The 23,098-nt window shown below is 46.9% G+C and overlaps 1 protein-coding gene across 1 annotated transcript in view; it reads right to left on the bottom strand.

The window, feature by feature from the left end:
• LOC119973792 (DE-cadherin-like) overlaps positions 1–23,098 on the bottom strand; it is a 70,318-nt gene that overhangs the window by 6,163 nt on the left and 41,057 nt on the right. Inside the window, exons 2-5 of the mRNA XM_038812217.1 lie at positions 19,152–19,322; positions 12,749–12,928; positions 9,173–9,261; positions 3,755–3,871 (exon numbers count right to left, since the gene is read on the bottom strand). Of these exons, the coding sequence (XP_038668145.1) occupies positions 3,755–3,871; positions 9,173–9,261; positions 12,749–12,928; positions 19,152–19,322 (557 nt within the window). The remainder of the gene's footprint in view (positions 1–3,754; positions 3,872–9,172; positions 9,262–12,748; positions 12,929–19,151; positions 19,323–23,098) is intronic.

The raw sequence follows: 23,098 nt of genomic DNA, 5'->3' as shown, positions 1-23,098 counted from the left end.
ATGCAGTACCTTCAATGTAATGAAATGTCCCAAGGTGCTTCACAGGAGCATTATGAATCAAAGTAAGACCCCAAATCATATAAGGGGATGTTGGCAGTAAAGCAGCATAGTGCTTTATGCTGAGAAAAAGAGGGAGTGATGTGGTCAAGAGCTTCAATCATAGCTAGATGTTTATAAACATTGTGGTTAGTTTCACAGCAGGATACTTGAGATACATTCAAGCATGACGGGAAATGAAATTAAACAATCCAGACATCTGGCTCTCTGGAAGCTGTCAATCACAGCCTAGTAAAAGCAAGTTCCCATTGATGTGAATAAAAGTCATGCAGACCAAAGGATTTGAAGGGGTGTAAACCCTATGGTGTGGTTTGCGTTCTCTAGGAATTTACAGATGCTGCTTTCTCTGCCTGAGGCAGCAGCTGTAGGTGAAAGATGAGATCCAAAGCAGTGATTTTTTTTCCCACTGTTTCTGTCAGGACAGCTCTTTAGCTTACAAGCAGGGATCTTTGTTATTGGGGGAGGGGGGATCTCTGTTATGGGAGGTGTCTGTTATCGGGTTTCTGGTGGGGGTCTCTGGTGGGGGTCGATGGGGGTTTGGGTCACCCTCATGTGTGCCTACTGTGCGGGGGGGGGGTGACTCAATAAATCCCATGGTGGGGCAGGGGGTGGTCCAGAATTGCATTGTGGGGGGGGGGGGGGGAGGGGGCCAGCCACTGGATCTCTGGTGGCAGTCTCCGGTGGGGGTCCATTCCACGCCAACATGAATCCAGCCCAGAGGACCAGAGAATCACAGAGATATGGATAATATGATGTCCAGCCCATTAATAGAATACAAATGGGTCACTTTGACCTCCCATTAATAGAATACAAATGGGTCACTTTGACCTATTTGCATCCTCCTGTTGACACGGGGCATGAACCTCGACACAGCTGCTAGTGGGGGACTGAAGCATTGAAAGGCGCAATCCCTTTTTTTATGATGTGGAATCTCTGCCCGATCGCTGATCTCTCTGCCTGTGTTGGGCAGAGGAGCATCCAATCCGTTAGCTGACCAAAAGTTTAGTTGAATAGGTAGATTTTAAGAGGTGATTTGGAGGATGAATGCAAGGTAAAGAGGTACAGTGAGGGAATTCCATAGTATAAGCAACTAAAGGCATGGCCACCAATGATAGAACAATTATATTTAGGAATGTGCCAGAATTAGAGGAATGCAGATATCTCAGAGGAATGTGGGGCCGCAGGAGATTACAGAGATAGGGAGGGGCAAAGGTATGAAGGAATTTGTCAAGAAAATAACCTAAGATTGGATATGAATTTCAATATTCCATTATTTTTGATCTTTTTGTACAGTACCTACTGTGATGAATGTAGGAAATTGTTATACGTATTGTATTATGTGTCTGTTGCAGGAATGTTATTAAAAGAACTCAGGTTAAAATATCCAGATTAAATTTCTGATAAAGCTGTGATTAAGTGGTTAATAGCTAAGCAGGCTGTAATGTCACTCATGGCAGGGGCTGGGTCTGTTTTTAGTTTTGTTTTCAGCCCTGCCCTGTATCTGCCGTATTTAGTTTAATTTCATTTCAGAGTTCTGCTCTGGATTCTGAGGAAAGGAGATGTGTTTCTCAGACTGACGTTTGAAAGTTTCTCTCCCAAGGACTTGGTGACTAAATCTGTAAGCCACTGAATGTTATCTGTATTAATAAGTGGCATTTGACCTGTGTGTGGATTTTGTTCAATTGACATTTTCAAAGTAATGGGAAATGAAGCTCAAAAACCTTTCTTTTTTTGTTGGAACTGGATAACTATTAATTGAAAAGCTGCTTTTGTTCCTTGAATGTTAATGGGGTTAATCCTGTGTTAATAATTAAGTTTGTTTTCATATAAAAGATCCCTTGTTCTCAGTGGAATCACTCCTGGAGTGAGGTATCCATTCCTCACAGTTTACGAATTGAAAAATTGTTGGTGTCTCGTCCCGTTTCTGAATATAAATTGGGGTCTGGTCTGGGTACTGTGACACTATGAAATAGTGCTTTTACTGATGTACTTAAGTGAACTGCCAAACTTCATGATTCAGTGCATAATGTGTCCACTAATTTAAGAGAACTGAATATATTAATTGATGCAAAGTGAAACTGAAGATCCTTTTTTATTATAAGTATCAATGGAAGTTCAGGTGTTAGGTAAATGTAAATCATTAATAACATGTCTCCTGTAGCCATTAGCTGGAAAACATGTGACTTTTAACTGTAAATGTAGCAAAAATATTATGTAACATCAACAGGAGTGCTCAGATCAATAATAAACTTCATCGAAAGATGGAGTGGAGTTTATTGCTCTCTGGACAATGGTCTGATTCTAAGGTGCTGCTCTTTTTTAACCTGGTCTGTCCTTTAAGGGCACAAAAGCTTCAACCTGATATGCAGACACATTCTAACTGGGAACATCATGAGTTTCAGTTAGAGGCTAATTACTCAGGCACAGCCGGTGTGGCAGCTACAGTAAATCCTGAGTTTCATCCTATGGGGAAAGGGCAGGTTATCAAAGTCAGCAGAAATTTACATGAAACGACAGGCTTTCTTACGCTTTTTAGCAATTTTCTGAAGTTCAGATTTGATTTGTTATTGTTTAAGAACATGATATTTGAGTATTGCTGAAAAAAGATATTTTGTCAAAGCACCTATCATTACAATTGCAAGCATTCCAATGTGGAAACAAAAGCTTTATACTGTACGAGAAGAGAGTGCTGATTGGTTGGCAAGTGGACTTGATTGGTAGAGATGTTGCCATGGAGAATGCACCAGTTAATGATGACTGACAGTTAACTGCCAAACATTGTTTGAAAATTCAAACAAGGCAGCTTGATACTGATTGGTCAGGCCATTACCGTGTTTAGTTGAAACAGACGCAACGTGTGCACATGTTCTTTCTGTCTGCAAAGAACAGGACTCTGTGCATTAATATATGTAGCTTCCAGTGCATGCAAATGCGCCACACTGTGAACCTGTCTGACAATTCTGAATGTGGTTGTTAGCAAATTATTTAGCACACTGAGGATTATTAAGTAAGTGTTGTCTAATCATAGAATCACATCAAACGTTGGACACTGCGTTTTGACCTTTTCAAGCATGGGCTAGTTGGGTATGGCATATACCTTGCCTGTTGGGATCATTGGAAGGGACATGCTGTTTGATATGGTCCTTTGGGATGTATGCCCTACGTAGCGAGTATTACACCGACCCTGAAATTCATGTAGCACATTACTCACTTGTGTGATAGGCAGAAAGCTTTTTGGCTTGACAACAGTGTCCTGTTTGTGGCGAATACCACGGGCAGGAATTAATGACCACCCTGCCTTACCTTTCCAGGGTAAGCTGAATTGACTGGGCAAAAGTGATGGCCTTAGGCCTGTTCATGAGTTTGCATGATATATAGCTATAAGATTGGCCTTATTGGCAACCTTTTAAACCGAGTCCAAGGAATTTACTTATCAGACAAGCTCGATGCTGAATTAGGTGCATAAAGCGCAACCTGTGTAATCCTGATGAGTGCAAGATGAAAAGCTTTGACAAAATGTATTTTTCAGTAATTCTCAAGTTCTGTACGACCAATTGATTATGATATAATATGTGGATCAATCAGGTGTAATATGTGTATTTGCAATGCATAATACTTTTGCTCATGACACTTCAACACATGCAACATTCTAGATGTAACACTTCAATCGAGTAAAGACAAGTAGATGAGATTTTACGTGATATCCTGCATCATAGTCCAGTGTAGAATTAACAAAGAGAACACCAGATCTTTGGTCAATGCTGAAAACATTTCCACATCCAGTTGGGAATGAATTCTTGCTTTCAATCTTGTACTAGTATTTAAAAGAATCAAATGATGAGTTTGAAAAGCAACATAACACAATGCAGACATGAAAACGAACATATTCAACACGTGAACATTTGTCTTAGTATGATTACCGGCATTTCTTTCTCTCCCACATACAAAACAAATAGCCACACCCCGAGGTGGACATTCGTCATGGACTGTGATACAAATCAGACAGTGTTCCATTAGCCACCTAGTGATACATCTGATTTCAATTCCATTGACTGAAGTGGAACTGAATATCGGGCAGTTTGTGTAACAAGCAGTCGATGTGATACCACCCTTAGGGCTGCTGTCGAAGAGGCAGTGATGTAGTGGGATTGCCAATGGACTAGTAATGCAGAGACCCAGGGTAATTTGCTGGGGACCCAGGTTCAAATCCATGACAGATGGTAGAATTTTGATTCAATCCAGATTTGCAATTAAAAGTCTAGTAATGACCATGGGACCATTGTTGATTGTTGCAAAAACGCATGTGGTTCACTAATGTCTTTTAGGGAAGGAAATCTGCCGTTATACATGGTCTGGCTTACAGTTAACTCCAGACCCACAGCAATATCGCTGATTCTTAATTGCCCTCTGAAGAAGCCAGCAAGTCACTCAGTTGTATTAAACTTCGAAAAACACGTCAAAGAAATGAATCTGGATGGATGACCCAGCATCGACCTAGGTACTGGAAATGACAATAACAAACTCAGCCCTATAGATCCTGCAAAGTACTCTTTACAAACATCGGGGGCTTGTGCTAAAATTAAGTGAACTGTCTTACAGACTAGTCAAGCAACAACCTAACATAGTCATACTCACGGAATCATATTTTGTAGTAAATGTCCCAGACACCACCATCACCATCCTAGGGTATGCCCTATCCCAGTGACAGGACAGACCCAGCTGAGGTGTTCATAGAAGTTTATAGATGTTCCAATAAATCCTACAGTGCAGAAGGAGACCATTCAGCCCATCGAGTCTGCACGGACCCTCCGAAAGAGCACCCTACCTATTCCATTCCCCCGCCCAATCCTGGTAACCCACTTAATCGATCCATCTTTGGACATTAAGAGGAAATTCAGCATGGCCAATCCACCTAACCTGCACATCTTTGGATAGCACAGTTATCTACAGTCGGGAAGGAGTTGCTCTGGGAGTCCTCAACATTGACTATGAACCTGAAGAAGTCTCATGGCATCAGGTCAAATATGGGAAAAGAAACCTTCTGCTGATTACCACATACCATATCCCCTCAGCTGTTGAATCAGCTCATCCATGTTGGATACCACTTGGAGAAAGCACCGAGGATGACAAGGAAGCAGAATGTTCTCTGGGTAGCAGACTACAATGTCCCCCATTACCAAAAGTGGCCAGAAGCAACACTACAGACCGGGTTGGCCGAGTCCTGAAGGACATAATTGCTAGACTGAGTCTGCAGTAAGTTGTGAGGGACGCAACTAGAGGGAAAATCATCCTCAGCAACCTGCCTACTACAGATGCATCTGTCCATGACTATACTGGTATGCATCACCACACTATCAATAGCACCAAGCCAAGGGATCAATCCTGGTTCAATGAAGAATGCAAGAGAGTATGCGAGGAGTATCAATAGCCATATCTAAAAAGAAGTGTCAACCTGGTGAAGCTACAAAACAGGACTACTTGCACAACCGAACAACATAATCAGCAAGTGACAAACAGAGCTAAGTGATCCCACAATGAACAGATCAGGTCTAAGCTCTGTAGTCCTGCCACATTTAGCTGTGAATGGTGGTGACAATTAAACACCTCACTGGAGGAGGAGGCTCCACAAATACCCCGATGCCCAATGACGGGGAAATACCAGCACACCAGTGCAAAAGATGAAGTTGAAGCATTTGCAACAATCTTCAGCCAGAAGTGCTTAGTGGATATTCCATCTCGGCTTCCTCCTGCGTTCCCCAGCATCACAGGTGTCAGTATTCACTCCACGTGATAGCAAGAAACGGCTGAAGGTACTGAGTACTGAAAAGGTTATGGGTCCTGACAATATTCTGATAATAGTACTGAAGATTTGTACTCTAGAATTTGTTGCGCTTCTAGCCAGGCGTTTCCAGTGCAGCTACCACAGTGGCATCTACCCAGCAATGTGGAAAATATCCCAGACAAGTCCTGTACACAAGAAACAGCACAAATCCCATTTAGTGAATTACCGGCCATCAATTTACTCTTGATCATCAGTAAAGTGATTTGAAGGGGTCATCAACAGTGCTATCAAGCTGCATTTACTCAGTAATAACCTTTTCACTAACACTCAGTTTGGGTTACGCCAGGGTCAATCAGCTCCTGATCTCATTACAGCCTTGAGCAGCATGGTAGCACAAGTGAATAGCACTGTGGCTTCACAGCCCCTGATTCTCAGGTTCGATTCCCCGCTGGGTCACTGGCTGTGCGGACTCTGCACGTTAACCCTGTGCCTGCGTGGGTTTTCTCCGGGTGCTCCAGTTTCCTCCCACAGTCCAAAGACGTGCAGGTTAGGTGGATTGGCTATGATAAATTTCCCTTAGTGACCAACAAGGTTAGGAGGGGTTATTGGGTTCAGGGATAGGGTGAAAGTGAGGGCTTAAGTGGGTCGCTGCAGACTTGATGGGCCGAATGGCCTCCATCTGCACTGTATGTTCTATGTTCTTGGTTCAAACATAGACAAAAGAGCTTAACTCCAGAGATGAGGTGAGAATGACTGCATCGGTCAGATGTGGGGATGTTTGCTGATGACTGCACAATGTTCAGCACCATTTGTGACTCCTCAGTTACTGAAGTAATCCATGTCCAAATACAGTATCCAGTTTTGACCCTACTTCTCTTCGGAATATCCAGGCCTGGACTGAGAGTGGCAAGTAAAATCTGTGGCACTCAGATGCCAGGCAATGATCAACTCCAAAAAGAGAGAGTCAAACCATTGCCTCTTGACATTAATTGGCATTACCCATTATCTCCACCATCAACATCCTGAGGGTTACCATTGACCAGAAACTGAACTGGGCAAGCCATAGAAATATTGTGGCTACAGGAGCATGTCAGAGATTAGGAATCTTGTGGTGAGTAACTCACCTACTGACTGCCCAAAACCTATCCGCTCCCCAAATACTCTTCATTTGCCTGGATGAGTGCAACTCCAACAATACTCAAGAAGATTGATACCTGATTTGTCAGGCAGGTTGGTTCAACGTTGACTGCAACTGGATGCAGGGAAGCTAGAAACAAACGTCTGACACAGGAGATGATCCAACACTGTTTTATTTAACTATGGACTGCTGTACACGTTCAGCTGTGGGTTGACACTCTACTAATCCAACTGATGACCTCTTACTGGCTTGACCAGACTTACTAGCTACCGCATGGTAATAGTGCTCACTAGCTTGTGCACTCTGACTGTCTCAGTAGCTGGGTCCTGAGAGAGAGAGAGAGAGTCTTAATGCCCTGTGGGCTTTATAGTGGTGGTGTCCTGTCTGGTGATTGGTTGTTCTGTGTTGTGTGTCCATTGGTCATCCTGTGTGTCAATCACTGCCTGTCTGCACCTCATTATATACATGAGTGGATATTATGACAACACCTTCCAGGATAAAGCAGCCCATTTAACAGACACCCCTCCCACAGACATTCAATCCCTCCACCAGCTACTCACAGTAGCGGCAGTGTGTGTAATGTACAAGATACAATGCAGGAGCTCAGCAAGGTTCCTTAGACAGCACCTTCAACCTTCAAAATCCACAATTGCTACCTCTAGAAGGACAGGGCAGCAGACACCACCGCTTGAAGTTCCTCTCCAAGCCACTCAGCATCTTGACTTGGAAATATATCGCCATTCCTTCACTGTCACTGGGTCAAAATCCTGGAACTCCCTCCCTAACAGCACTGTGGGTGGCACAGCAGTTAGCACTGCTGCCTCACAGCACCAGGGGCCCGGTTCAATTCCAACCTTGGGTAACTGTCTACGTGGAGTCTGTACATTCTCCCCGTGTCGGCATGGATTTCCTCCAGTGCACCAGTTTTCTCCCACAGTCCAAAATTGTGCAGTTTAGGTGCGGGTTAGAATTGGCCATGCTAAATTGTCCCACAGTGTCCACAGATGTGCAGGTTGATTGGGGTTTCGAGGATAGGGTGGGATAGTGGGCCTAGGTGGGGTGTGGGTTCTGTTCTAATGCCACATGGACTGCAGTGGTTCAAGAAGGTGGCTCACCATCACCTTATCAAGGGGCATTTAGGGATGGGCAATAAGTGTTGGCCTAGTCAGCGCAATGCCCACATTCCATGAATGAATTTTAAGAAGTTTTGACCCGACTTGTCTTCGGAATGAATCCAAGAATAATAGATAACTGTGGTTGCGTTGAGAAGACAACAGGCCATTCAAAAAGCAGGAACACCTCCGTCTCTGAGACCTGCAGTCTGAGAAAGTCTCACTTAATCTGGATTTGTACTGGGTTGACTGATCTTGGCCAGGGCAACATTTGGGTGTCACAAGTGGCTACATAGCCCGTGGATCTTGGCTGAGATTTCCTGCCAGGTGGGACTGTAGGTCCTCAAATTTCTCTTGGATCTCCACATTTCTAACAGCATCTTGCTTAACAAATTAAAGTTTTAATTTGGCTTAGAGTGCGCATAAATGCAACAAATGACAAAGCCCATTCAATTGTAATCTTGTGGGTTTTATGTTTTGGATGTTTACAGGTCTCCAGCCAATAACAACACTTGCCCATACATTACTTCATAATAAAAGACTGACTTGATTACTAGCGCAAAGAAGAGTTTTCTTGTTCTCCCAGGCCAAGTAGATCCTGTTGGCTGATTTGAATGTTACAAATAACCTAACTTATTTTAACCTTAGTTATTTCTTAAATAAATGCAGAGCTACATGTTCTTTTAACTTTTGCTCCAAAGGCTAACAAGCCAGAAAGATTTACAATGAAACTATACTTCAGGTTAACGTACCAAAAAGTTATACCTTTGTGATTATTGAAGGGTCACCTCCATCTTATAATTTAATTCAAATTTGTTTTTTGTCTCATTGTTATGTAAAATATTCTTACTTTATTTATACCATTATCTTTGTGAAATTGGGTTGATTCCAAGGTTTTTTTGCAAATTATCAAAGAGAACAGTTGCTGTTCCTTGAAGCCTTGGGTAGAAAAACGGCAACTTCTGTTCTATTTTTCCAATATGTGTATTATGCTGTCCAATTATAAAATAATCACTCTGATAATGATAAAACACATCTGAAAACCATGTTGTACATTAGAACCACGCATGAAAAAATACCTACCTTCAGAATGTCCCCAATATCTTCATCTTCAGCATGGATGTGATAGATAGAGGTGCTTTTGTCAATATTCTCAGCAACATCCACAGAGACTAAGAAAGTTATTAACATTTTTTAGAAATACATTGGCAATAGATGTAAACCTTTGTTTCAATCAAGTATCAAAATGATCAACTTTGAACTGCCTCATCCCCACTAAAGTTAGCAATGAAGACCATCTGTGCGTATGTACAGTAGAATTTATTCAATTTTTATTCAAAACATTAATAAGATTAAAATGGCATTTTATGACATAGAAACATCTACATCATAAACTCTGCGTTGAATATTACTTTGTGATGCAATCCAATCTTGAGGGAGAATATTGACACTGTAAAAAAGGACAATCACCAGAGTCCCAGATGACCATAGGCTGTTTTCCCCTTTGAGCGGGAGAGCTGACTGGTGGTGATTTAACCTGAAGATCACCACACCTCAGACGAGGGGCAAGGTTGAGAAGGCAGGCATTCATGAATAAACTCAGCCAATATGGGAATTGAACCCATGCTGTTGGCTTCGCTCTGCATCCTGAACCAGCTGTCCAGCAAACTGAGCTAAACCTGCTCTCATTGGCAGTGTAGAGAACAACAAATGTTGAGGGCAAGTGCAGATATCATTTTTGCTCATAATCTTTATTAGTGTCACAAATAGGCTTACATTACCACTGCAATGAAGTTACTGTGAAAATCTCCCAGTCGCCACACTCCGGCGCCTGTTCGGGTACACAGAGGGAGAATTCAGAATGTGCAATTCACCTGACAGCACTTCGTTCGGGACTTGTGGGAGGAAACTGGAGCACCCGGAGGAAACCCACACAGATGTGGGGAGAACGTGCGGACTCCACACAGACAGTGACCGAAGCGGGAATCGAATCCAGGACCCCACTGTGCTACCATGTTATATATCCCTCTCTCCATCTCCTCTTTAAAAGTCTCTGGTCACTGTCTTCACCCCTACCATCATGGTAATTAGAACAGGGAAAAGGGACATGATAAGCCAGCCTATTTCCCTCCCTAACTCACAGTCTGCACTGATCCAACAAACTAACAGGTAAAGGAATCTGTTTACTTGCGCAAAAGGCCTGCTGATGCCCTCTTTGGTGGGTGAGAACTCAGTAGTGGCCACCTCTCCTTCCCATTATGCCTCAGACCCATATTTAATGTAGACTTCCAAGTTCAAGAACAGAAAATTATTCATCACTTCTGAACCTTTGGAACAATTCTGTCCCCCATAAATGTTCCTTGCCTCTTCATTCATGCTGTAGCATTGTTGGATCTCCTCCCAACAATGACAGGCTCTGCTTTCAGGCAAGGTGCTCCCCTTAATTAACTAATAACTCCTGATCATGGGAAATGGGTTAGCATCTTCATGCCATGTTGTAACCAGCAGTTAGATGTCTCGACCCAAACCTTCCTGGAACTTTTAAAAGAAAATTTAGCCCCTTTATGTAGCAACATGGATTTTTGTGATGAGTGCATTTTCTTTGTTAATGTCATTACTAGTAGCAGCATGTTAAGGGTTAACACACCAAGCAGTTTGTCAGCGGAAGCTTTCAACTCAAAATAGATAGTTTTCTGGGAAAATAGATCTCTTTCGCAAGAAGTAAGTATGGTTCAGCTGCCACAGTGGCCATCTATGGTGTTAATGGGTATATCATCGCAAGAGAGACTGTTAGTCATTAATGTATTCACTGAAATGTTCACTAGATTCCTCGGGTAAGAGAGCTGCCATTTGTGGAGAACTTGAGTTTGTCAGGGCTGTATTCTCCAGAGTTTCAAAGAATAAGAAGTGAACTGATTGAAACATATGAATCTTTGAAGGGCCCTCTGTCACACCTCCCACCCTAGGCCTATTGCGAGCAGAAAGATAGGGTTGTAAATTAGGCTGGAGATTAGATACTCTGGGGCCTGACCTTCCCCAGCGGTTTGCATAGAACTTTGTTGGGAGCAGTCCCTGGCCCACCCAAACAGGGCCACTCATTTCAGAAAGATTGTGATGGAAACGGTGCTTGGTCTGAGAGCTTCTTCACCCTCAAACTTATGGAGCAGCAGTTGGTTGGCCAAGTATGTAGGAGTCACCACAGCCAATTGGCATTTGGGGTTCTCATTATTGGATCCAAGCCTGGAATGTGCACAACATCTACAACCATCCAGCCCTGGCATCCTACTCCAGAATTCTTTGGCAAATGGGTGACCAAGAGGTGTTCCTGTTGGGTTCGCAGCTCCCACATGCCACCCCATATTTCATATACCTTGGCAGGGTCGGTGTCAAAGGTCATTGACAGCCAATGGTTTTTCATGTAAGTAAACATGTGCCAATAAAACAGCCACATTACACCTAATTACATCTAATCTGCACTTGCTTTACAACATAAATTTGGTTGTAAAATTATTTCTATTGCCTATTTTCCCGTACCAGCCTCCCCGGACAGGCGCCGGAATGTGGCGACTAGGGGCTTTTCACAGTAACTTCATTGAAGCCCACTCGTGACAATAAGAGATTTTCATTTCATTTCATTTCATTTCATGTGTTATGATATGGCAGGCATTAATCGCTGGGCAAAGAGAAACTTGATCAAGCTGTCACATTTTTAAAAATTTTATTACACGACGGTATATGCACTGAAGACAGAAGTGAATATTCCATTTCTACCTTTTTGGAAACTTTAAATATTGAATTAAAACATTTATTAATTTATTGAGAAAAGAAAACTCTGACACACAAGATTACAGTTACACAGTTGCATTTAGTCATCCAGCATTTCGTAACGGATTTCTACTTAGCTAGATTCACAAATAAATATCCTCTTCCAGCCAACCGTCCCTGAAGATTTGAATCTGTAAAATTCCAGGAATCTTACCATAAGACACTCATTATTGCTGCAGGGGAGATATATCACAGGGCTTCTCCCTCCCTCTCACTCAACAATTGAAATCCAGGGCTTGTAATAAAAAATGTTTTCTGGAACAAACAGACACTTCCCTGTGGGTGGCGACAGGCTGCTTACTTCTCCAGTCTCTCCAAGCACAACACTCCCTTCAAGATATCACATGGTCACTTCCCCTGACACGGATTCTAATCTTTCTTTAAATATAATCTTTCTCTTTCATCTTTAAACCCAGTGTTCTTAACTTTTCTTTGTGAATTACCTTTCCCAGAATACAAAAATCTTCCATGTTGTCTTCATGACCACGATTTTTGGAAACATTACCAGTTTTAAACCTTCCTTTCATTTCTCTTTAGAAATTCACCAAGTAAACACAAACAAAACCTTCCCTATCTCCTCATGCAAATTTCCATCCAAGTTGTTTGCTTATCCACCTTAGCTTTGCTCATCTCCACTTCAAAATGCTTGCCTTTGCACTTAACCGTTTGATAAGTTAAACCTTGCAGTATTCCGTTTAATAACTCAGTTACACACACAGACAAACCTACTCGCAGCCCCTCACAGGCCTGATTCCCAAAATACCACAGCAATATTGGAAACATGGATATTACTTTAAACATTTGCAATTCTTTTAAAATTAAAACAAAATCCACCTGTTCCGGCGACAAAATCTGGATCGTCACATTTTGGAGGCTCGTTGACATTCTGAATTATAACTTTCAGAAACTTTGTGTCACTGTAATTGCTTGTTGAGAGTTCAATTTGCAGAAAATAAGTGTCCATGGTTTCAAGTTCAAAGTCAAACACTTTCGTTGTTGTGATGTGACCAGAATCTAACATAAAGACAGATATATACAACACTTAAGTCTAGAACAAAGTACAGGGTTAAAGGAACAGGCACTACAAGTGATACACTGCTCAGGAAAGGTCCTAGATTCTCTGTGAATTTAAGTACAATGACAGCACAAAACCAGAAAAGATAATTTATGCAGTGAAGTATTTATTTTTCATGGACCGTGTAAAGATTTCCCCATCAATAATCTGACCCATATTATTTTTAAGTTTTCTTTATGCTGATTACTGGTGCAAACCACGAAACATCAACAACTTGTATTCATACAGCTCCTTTAACACAGCAAAGCATTTCAAGGGTGCCTCAGAGGTACATTATCAATCAAAATCCGATGCAGAACCATCCAAGGAGCTGTCAGGACAGCTGGCCAAAAGCTTGGTCAAAGAAATAAGGGAGAAGAGAGGATTAGAGAGCCTGTGGCCCTGGGAACTGGAGGCCTGGCTGCCAGTGATGGAACTATGAGGCCAAGGGAGTACACAGATCTCAGAGGATGGCAGGGCTAGAGGGATTTGAACATGAGGATGCAACTTTTAAAATTGAGGCTTTGCCAGGCTGGGACAAAGGTTGGTTAGCGAGCAAACAAAACGCAACCTGCATGTCTATCACCTTTCACACAAAACATGTCTCAAAGTGCACCCATAGGAAAAACAAACACCAAACATTGGTGGAAACGTTTGAGACGTCATCTCAAATGAAGTTGTATATTTGACTGAGTAAGACTAACACGCACCACTGCAAACAAGCATTATTGAACTAATTTTATTTGCACCTCCCCAGCTGAGAGGATGGCAGAGAGGACAATATAACAAACTGTTCAGAGAGCAGTCCAACATAGGAGAAGCGGTGATGGTAAAGGGGTGCAGTCATCAACTACGCAAACTGCCAAAGAGACCACATTGTTGCATTTCGGGGTGGGCAGATATTGGAACCAAGTGCAGTGATGGCAGATTTACCATTATGACAGTTCCCCATACACAAATATTAGTTTCCTCCTGGGTCACTGCTAATTTAGCACTAATTCTTTTTAGGTGTGTCAGCTGATGTCTGGAAGGAGTGAGGCATCATTCTTAGGTTAGAATAAGGGTCTGTCAGTGAATTTTCTAAATTTGCGCATGGAAATTGTTCTTTGTTCGTTAGGGTTTTGGCCAAGGGTGGTATCATGGCCGGCACAGGCTTGGAGAGCCGGGGGGGGGGGGGGGGGGGGGGGGGGCTATTCCTGTATTGTTCTTTGTTCTTTCTTTGTACTTTAAAATGTGTGAATTACTGGATGTTAATCCCATTGGAGGCCATTAACAGTCAAAGGGCATTGCAGAAGTGTTATTGAACAGGATATTCACCTACATTCAGACAGGTCTCTTTTTGAACTAAATAGGTAACTGGCAAATGTTTTGATGACATTCAAAAGCGGGCGCGATTTAATGCGCAAAACAGAGTTCCATTTTGGGTGTCTATCTAGGTGCTGCAAGAACACCGAGAATAGCCCCGCACCTAAACGGGACTCTTGTTCTTTTTTGGCCTCAGCTAGGAACGTCCCACCGAGGCTGGGCTTACCTCATTTTCTATACTGATGAGGAAGAGTTGGGGAGCCATTTTTAAATGCTGCTCCAATCTCTCGACCCATCTCGGACACCCCACCGCAGCCTCCAGACCCCCCCCCCCCCCGACTGTGCCAGCCTATCTCCTAGTGGGTCCTTGAGTCCCCCTTATCGCTCCTCTTAAGGGCAGGGCACACCCAGGCCCAATTCATGGCATGGGCAACCTGGCACCTTGGTACCTTGGCACTGCCAACCTGGCAACCTGATAGTGCCCCTGCTATCCCGGCAGTGCCAGGGTGCCTGGGTGCCTACACAACTGCCAGGGTACTACCTTTCCCAAAACCTGACCACCCGGGGGCTTGCAAAGCCCTGGGGGGCACCCCCCCAGGTGCTGTTACTCCTGGGCCACATTTGTGTGGACCAGTGCTAAACGGCACCATGGCGAGGTTTTCCAGGCACAGGCGTTCATTCCCATGCCTCAGGAGATCAGGCACCGGCATATTTAAATATCACCTAATCGCGACGTCTCGCAAGATAACGCAAGGTGTTCCGAACGTTGCAAATCATGCGAGATTTAATAGCCTCGTCATATCACCGAGTCGGGCGCAACGAGGCTATTCAATCACGCGCAGCATTTTTGGCTTCCATTGCGCTGATCCAGACTAAGAGAGGGATTTTCGAGAGCTCCTCCACCCCATGAAAAGATTGCCGTCTTGATATTACTGGAACGTGGACATTCTGCTTGGGTTTGTCTTTCTGCCTCAAACACGAGAGAGACAGACTGTAAGGATGGCATTGAGATTGAGAAAATTGATAGGCGCTGGTAAGAGAGTGAAGGAAGGCTGTACAGAGAAGCAGTGCATTTAATAGTTCCAGTTCTCCTGGAGACTCAGCATTTGCTCAACTATGTAAGAGTGACTGGCCCATCTCCCGAGGTGGCTGTGAAGATCACTGTATCCCCAAAGCGGTTATGTAGCCAGCTTCTTTCAACATCAAGTGCGAGACATCAATAACACCTCCCCATTTCTGGAATCAAGGCTGCAATCAAGATTGCTACAGATGTATTTTTCTGCTCAACACCAGGAATTCATCAGCTTGAAGACATTCATTATGCATTTGGCGAATGATACTCAGGGACGTTATTTTATTCTGGTGTGTTCTCTCTCATACCTGCTGTTTCCATCGAATGACATCAATTTCTTGCATAAATTACTACAGCAGAGCAGTACAGTGAGCCAAAAGGGGCAAATATATAGGGGGGGGGGCGATTCTCCAAGCACCGCGCTGGGCCAGAGAATCAGAGCAACCGTGCCACGATGCCCCGATGCCGGCACACGATTCTCCGAGGTGCAGAGAATCAGTGCCATTTGTGCCGGCGCATTTGGCACGGGCCACTGGAATCGGCCGGGCCGCCGATTCTCCGGCCCAGATGGGCCGAGCGGCCGCTCCAACACAACAGAGTCCTGCCGACACCGTCACACCTGGTCGCTGCCGGCGGTGGGAACGCTCAGGGGGGGGCGGCCTCTGGGGGGTGGGGGGGAGGGGGCTCCTTCACCGGGGGGGGGGGCATGACGGCCTCCGAAGGGGTCTTGCCCGCGATCGGGGTCCACCAATCGATAGGCCGGCCTCTCCACCCCCCCCCCCCCCCCCCCCCCCCCCCCCCCCCCCCAGCCCCGGCCTACTTTCTACCGGGCCATCCCCTGAACACCGACCCCATGTTGGGTTGGGGCTGGCGCGCGTAAGAAGTTCCCCGTGAATGCACAGGATGGCGCGGCCCAACTGTGCATGCGCAGGATTGAGCTGGCCCAGCTGCGCATGTGCGGGTTGGCGCAGCGCCCGTATGGAGGCCGGAGTGACGGGAACCGCTCCAGCGCCGTGCTGGCCCCCTGTGGGGGCCAGAATAGGTCATGCCCGGGCCCTGTTCGCACCGTCGTGAAACGCAACAGCGTTCACGACGGCGCGAAGACTTTGCCGCCATATTGAACAATCGCTCCAAGATTTCCTCTATCCTTAATTTAAATGTCCCGAAAACAAGTGCAACATGAACAATGGTCAAAAGGTTAGTTGCTACGATAAATTTAGGCAGTTTGGAGGTGGTCAATCTCGGAACGGCCGACGGCAAATCTCTGGCTTTTTCATCTTGACACTGACAGGAACCTCTGGCGTTTTCATCGACCCACTGATGTCAGCGGTGGTTGGTTTAACTGGCATTGACATGGGAACAGGAAGTTGTCTCTGCCCCTGAAGAGAGGGGGAGGTATTGACTTCCTCAGCGATGTAGAGGTCACCGGAAATTCCTGACTTGGTAAAGCTAAACCTGAATTCTCAACAGGCTCCAATTTTAGCGGATCTGTTTTCCCAGCCAGCAACTGGTCTGTATGTATCCTCCAGATAATGTCAACGTGTAAAAGGCAGGTCCAGTTTGCAAAGACTGTGGCAGGAACCCACTTCTCCCCTGGAGAGTAATTCCTTGCTTTCACGTTGTTCCACATATACTTGGCGATGTTGTCGCACGATCTCCTTGGCATTTGGAGGTTCTCGAAGATCAAATACAGAACGTAGCTGTCTTTTCATCGTGAGTAATGCAGGAGAGGGCGTGATCAGAGCATGTGTGGTGTTCCGATATTCCAGAAAGGATTTGTTAAGGTGTTGGATAAGCAAACATTGTTCTTTGGCTGTTTTCAAAGCATATTTCATGGTTTGGACAAAGCGTGCTGTTGATCCATTAGTGGCCGGTTGTTATGGCATGGATGGAATGTTTTCTTGTAGGACATTTTCAAATTCCTGCAAGACAAATTGTGGTCCGTTGTTGCTCACCAGCTATTTTGGAAATCCAAAGCGACTAAACATTTCTCCTGGCTTCTCAATGGTCTTGTCAGATGAGGTAGACGACATCACAGCTGTGGTATTATCATAATGACCAGCATCACCGCTTTATATAGTAGCCTATGCAGGTCCCTCTAGTGGTTATTCATGGTACTACATTAACCCTTGTAATGCTGGTAGTGAGCTCGGGCCACTTGGCGGGGGCGTCAGCAGTTGCTAAAAACATGCGTCCTTCGAAAGGACCTGCAAAATCCACTTGCACATGTTGCCAAGCCTCTTCAGGCAACTCCCATTGATACAGTGCTGCTAAGCGTGGCAGGTTTCTTGGGCGCGATTCTCCCAAACAGGGAGAAATCGTAAGGCTGGCGTCAAAAACGGGCGGGTTTGACGCCAGCCTCCCCCTCCCCGACCGGGAACCGATTCTGGTCCCCGGTCGGGGCTAGCATGCCGCGGCCGTGAACTCCGGCATCGCGGGCTTAACGAATTTCGTTAAGCCCGCTTGCCAGAGTTTGCGACGGCTGATGCGTCACATGACGTCAGCAGCACATGCACGGATTGGAAGACTCCAACCCACGCATGCGCGGATGACGTCATCGCGCATTTGCGCGAAACCCGCGCATGCGCGGGCCGGGATGCCCCTCAGCCACCCTGTGAATTGATACAGCGGGGCGGCGGAAGGACAAAGAGTGCGCGGGAATCGGACCCGTTGCCCGCGATCGGTGGGCACCGATCGCGGGCCCATGGCACCCTTGGCACGGCCGTGGTACTGCCGTGCCAATCGGTGCCATGGTTGCCAAGATCCGAACTTTACGGCCGTTTTTACGGCAAACACAGCTGTGTTGGCCGTTCGTAAAAACGGCCATAAAGGGCTTGGACTTCGGCCCATCAGCCAGCTGAGAATCGCTGCTCGCCGTAAAAAAACGGCGGCAGCGATTCGTGTCGGGAGTCGGGCGTGGGGGGGGAGAATAGCGGGAGGGTGTCAGACTAGCGTGGCCGTAAAAATGTACGACCCCCGCTATTCTCCGCACCATCGTGAATGCGGAGAATTGCGCCCTTTGCACAGGAAGAACATGTTCTAGCCGTTTCTTTAGTTTCCACATCAAGTCCAGGCCACCAGAAATAACCTCTCGCTATTTCCTCCAAGCATACAACTCTGCAGTGGCCCTCATGTAGCTTCTCGAACACCCATTTCCTCAATGGTGGCGGAATAATCACTTTGAGCCTTCATAGGAGATGCGCTGACAGAACTGACAGCTCCATTCTCCTGCAGTAGCAGAGTTTCTGGCTACGTGTTAACGTTGAAGTATTTCCTTGTAAAACAATATCCATTAACTTCTGAGAGCACAGGGCCATTCCGAGTGTGTTTTCTTGCTTGCATAAAGTGACTGGTGTGTTGTCTATTTGTTTAAAGTAGAAAATATTCCCTTTCGAGCAGTCTGAATGTCTGACATGTAATAACAATCTTGAAAGCCCATCTGCGCTACCATGTAAACTAGACTAGCGGTATTTAATAGTGTAAGTATATGCAGAACAGGAGCAATGCCTATCTTTCCAACCTACCAGCCTTTCCCCTGTTTTAAATAATGAAAACAGCCAGAACTACCCCCCCCCCCCCCCACCCGTCCAAAAAATGCAGTGTAAGCCATTTTCAGCTCCCCCCAAGGGAACAGGCAAATCTCTGTTGAAACCTGCTCAATATGTACAAGACGGAGATGACGAGCTACATACTCTAAACAAAGATCTAATAATCTAAAAATAAAACAAAGGCAAATCAGTTTCAGATATGGAATAAATTCTATTGATGAAGCACAGTATTTACTAAATTAACCAATATTTACTCACGTGAATTGATATCAAATCCATCAACTGCATCCAACGTGAGGGAGATTTCAGGATCATTCACATCTATAGTATCATCTTTAGCCACTGCTACCACTGTCCCAATAGGTTGATTTTCAAGCAATAATGCTGGATCAACGTCAAATATTATTTTAGCCTTTTTCTCTTGAACACCTTAAAGAAGGACGTATCGCACTTAGAAAACAAAATACAAAATAAATTCCAATCAAGGTCCCTACCATGGCATGGAGTACAACTTACTTTGATAAATAATCAGGACTATAAAAATTATCCAGCAGCGATGCGGAGAAAACATCTTAAAATATTCCCGAGAGAACAAGCACTCTGTGATACCGATGGCCAGAAGGTGATTGTACTGTGACTGTCTAACAAACATTTAGTTGCTATGTTGGGCAGGGTCGTTTCTAGAGATGGAGATGAAAGATTAGGAAGGCGTTTTTCTATTTGTACAGGGAATGTACACAGAGTTGCAGGTAGCTGGCATCGCACAACTGTTTACACAGTAATAACATCGATGTCTGTTAACTCGAGTGTCTCATGGAATATTGTGAAACTTTTAAGTTAGTTAACCGACCGAAGAAAAGGCATGAGTTACATCAATGGTGGAAAGGTCAATTTGTGAAAGGAAAGTTTTGAAAGATAGCCTTGGCAATTAATCCAAAAGGCTAGGAGTGGCTTTTTATGTTTTGGAGAACTGGCTTACATTCTTCAAGCTGAGCTCCCAGATGGGTTATTCTGTCTGAAGGTAAAGAGGATGGGTGGGGGAGGGAGGAGGCGGGAGGGGGGCACCAGTACGATGGCGACAGGGAGGCAGTGCCAAGGTGCCCACGGGCATGCCAGGGTACCACCCTGCCCTGTCTCCAACCACCCGGGGATTTCAACTCCCCTGTGAGACCCCTGAAGTGTCATTATGGCTGGTCTCACCCAGTCAGAGCGCGAATGGGATCCAGATCCCGTCGTGCCGCGGGATTCCATTGAATCCCGCGAGACATTTTGATCATCGCAAATCTCGATGCAGGCTCGTCCTGTCACCAAGCCGGACACAACAAGGCCATTGAAACACGTCCTTTACAATGCAAAGAAATTCAATTAAGATGCATTAACAGCAACACAGTAGCACCGTGGTTAGCAATGTTGCTTCACACCGCCAAGGTACCAGGTTCGATACCCTGCTTGGGTCACTGTCTGTGTGGAGTCTGCATGTTCTCCCTGTGTCTGCGTGGGTTTCCCCCGGGTGTTCCAGTTTCCTACCACAAGTCCTAAAAGACGGACGGGATTCTCCATGAATCGGCACGATGGCCCGAATCCAGCACCAAATACGGCGCGAATCACTCCGGCGTCGGGCTCCCTGAAACGTAGCTACTTCTCCTGCCGGGAATGGGCGAGTAGCGTGACACTATTCGCGACGGCATCACCTGTTACGGATGCGTGCAGCATCACAGCACAAATGACGCCCCCACCCCCGGAGACCCAGCAAAATGGCTGCCAGCCACCCAGCGCCAAGTGAGACCCCCACTGCCTGCCCTCCTTTCCCCTTCCCCTTCCCCATATCCCCCCTTCCACAATAGCCCCTATATCCCCATTACCCATATCCCTCTTCCCTATTTCCCCTTCGCCCATATCCCCCCTTCCTCCATAACCCATTCCCCCATATCCCCTTCCCGCATATCCCCCCATATCCCCTCTACCCCATATCCCCTTCCCCATATCCCCCTCGCCATATCCCCCCTTCCCCCATATCTCCATTCCCCATATCCCCCTTCCCCATATCCCCTCTACCCCATATTCCCCTTCCCCATATCCCCCTTCGCCCATATCCCCCCTTCCCCATATCCCCATTCCCCCATATCCCCCTTCCCCATATCCCCCCATATCACCCCTTCCCCCATATCCCCCTTCCCGCATATCCCCCCATATCCCCTCTCCCCCATATCCCCTTCCCTCATATCCCGCTTCCCCAATATCCCCATTCCCCTTCCCACATATCCCCCTTCCCCCATATCCCCTTCCCCATATCCCCTTCCCCAATATCCCCCTTCCCCCATATCCCCCCTCCCCATAGACCCCCTTCCCCATATCCCCCTTCCCCATATCCCCCCTCCCCATAGACCCCCTTCCCCATATCCCCCTTCCCCCATATCCCCCCTTTCCCCATATCCCCATTGCTCATATCCCCCATATCCCCTTCCCCATATCCTCTTTCCCCATATCTCCCCATATCCCGCTTTCCCCATATCCCCTTCCCCATATCCCCTTCCCCAGATCCCCCCTTCCTCCACTTCCCTCATATCCCCCTCCCCCATATCCCCTTCCCCCATATCTCCCTTCCTCCATGTCCCCCTTCCCCCATAGCCCCCTTCCCCCATATTCCCCCTTCCCCCAGACCCCCCCTTCCCCAACTTCCCTCATATCCCCCTCCCCCCATAGCCCCCATATTCCCTTCCCCCATAGCCCTCTTCACCCCTTTCCCCCATACCCCTCTTCCTCCATATCCCCTTCCCCCATATCCCCCTTCACCCCCTTCCCCCATATACCCCCTTCCTCCATATCCCATATGGGGGATATGTGGCAAGGGGGATATGGGGCGGGGGGATTTGGGGGGAGGGGGAATATGGGGATAGAGGGGACAGATCCGGCCCATCAGGCATACAACGCCCCCCCCAAGACGTTCCAGGGCGGCCACGAGCCAGGGGCAGACCCGGAGCACCTGGTAGACTCCGCCCACATCTTGTGCGAGTGCAGCGACGCCGGCGGGCCACACCTAGTGACGAAGAGGGCAGTCACAGCAACAGGCCCCGTCGCAGCCGACCCAGGACACTGACACACAGGACACTGACACACAGGGGCCTGACACACAGGACCCTAACACACAGGACACCGATGCCCAGGACACTGAGGCACACAACACCCACACACAGGGGACAGATGGATAGGAATCACTACTCCAGGGGGCCACAGCCTTCAGGTCAGATGAGGAGCACGCCATTACACCACTGCTATCTCCTACACCCTCCACCATTGCAGAGACACTCACCTCGGTTGGGCACTTTAGCGAAGAGGCATCTGGGACACTAACTGGTGTGCAGAACACAGTTGTCCCGGTACAGCAGGTGGAGGCAGGAGCAACCCAGTCAGAGGGCAGCCCGGCGCAGGCAACCGTCTGCCGTCCAGACGGGTCCCAGGTTCCTGGAGTTACCACACCCACCCATAGACCCGATGCAGTCACGGACCAAGGGATGACCGAAGGGGGTGACGGCCGGCTTGCGGCAGCTGCAGACGAAGCTGGAGGAGTCTATCCGCGTGCAGGAGCAGGTAGTGGTGCCGGTCATGAGTGCCATCCAGGCTGACACCGCAAGGGTGGCATCCGCGATGGAGGCAATGGATGCGACGGTGTCAGACATGGGTCGCAGTATGCAAGGTGTGGGGCTGGCTTTCCGTGCAGGCGGTGTCCGTGGCCCAGGAGATGGCTGCCCTCTCACAGGCAGCCATGAACCAGAGCCAGCAGCAGATCGCAGAGGCGCTCAATGCCGTCTCTGCAGGCCATCGCTGAGAACATCGGCGCCATTGGCCAGGTGCTGGCCGGCGTCGCCCAGACACAGACAGGGATGGCCAACTCTCTGAGCTCCATGGCTGCAAACTTGCAGACCTTTGTTGATACCAGGGCCGGCCTCCAGGACTGGCAGCGCCAGGTGCCGGGGGTGTGTCGGATGCTGGATCCATTCGCATCCCCGACCTTTGTAGAGGCCCAGGGACCATCAGGCACCCCAAGGGAGGAGAAGGTGCTGGGGCCCTGTCCCGGTCCCACTGTAGGGGAGGTCCCAGAACACCGCGACACCTCGGACTCACCCCCCTTCCGTCCCAGGTGCATCTTGTGGGCAACGGGCAGAACAGGCTGGCAGCTCATCACCCCAGTTGCCCGAGCTGCAGCC

Source organism: Scyliorhinus canicula, chromosome 11 (assembly GCF_902713615.1).
Source record: "Scyliorhinus canicula chromosome 11, sScyCan1.1, whole genome shotgun sequence".
NCBI classification, from domain to species: Eukaryota; Metazoa; Chordata; class Chondrichthyes; order Carcharhiniformes; family Scyliorhinidae; genus Scyliorhinus; species Scyliorhinus canicula.
The sequence above is the reverse complement of the archived record's forward strand: the minus strand, read 5'-3'. Positions and strand labels throughout refer to the sequence as shown.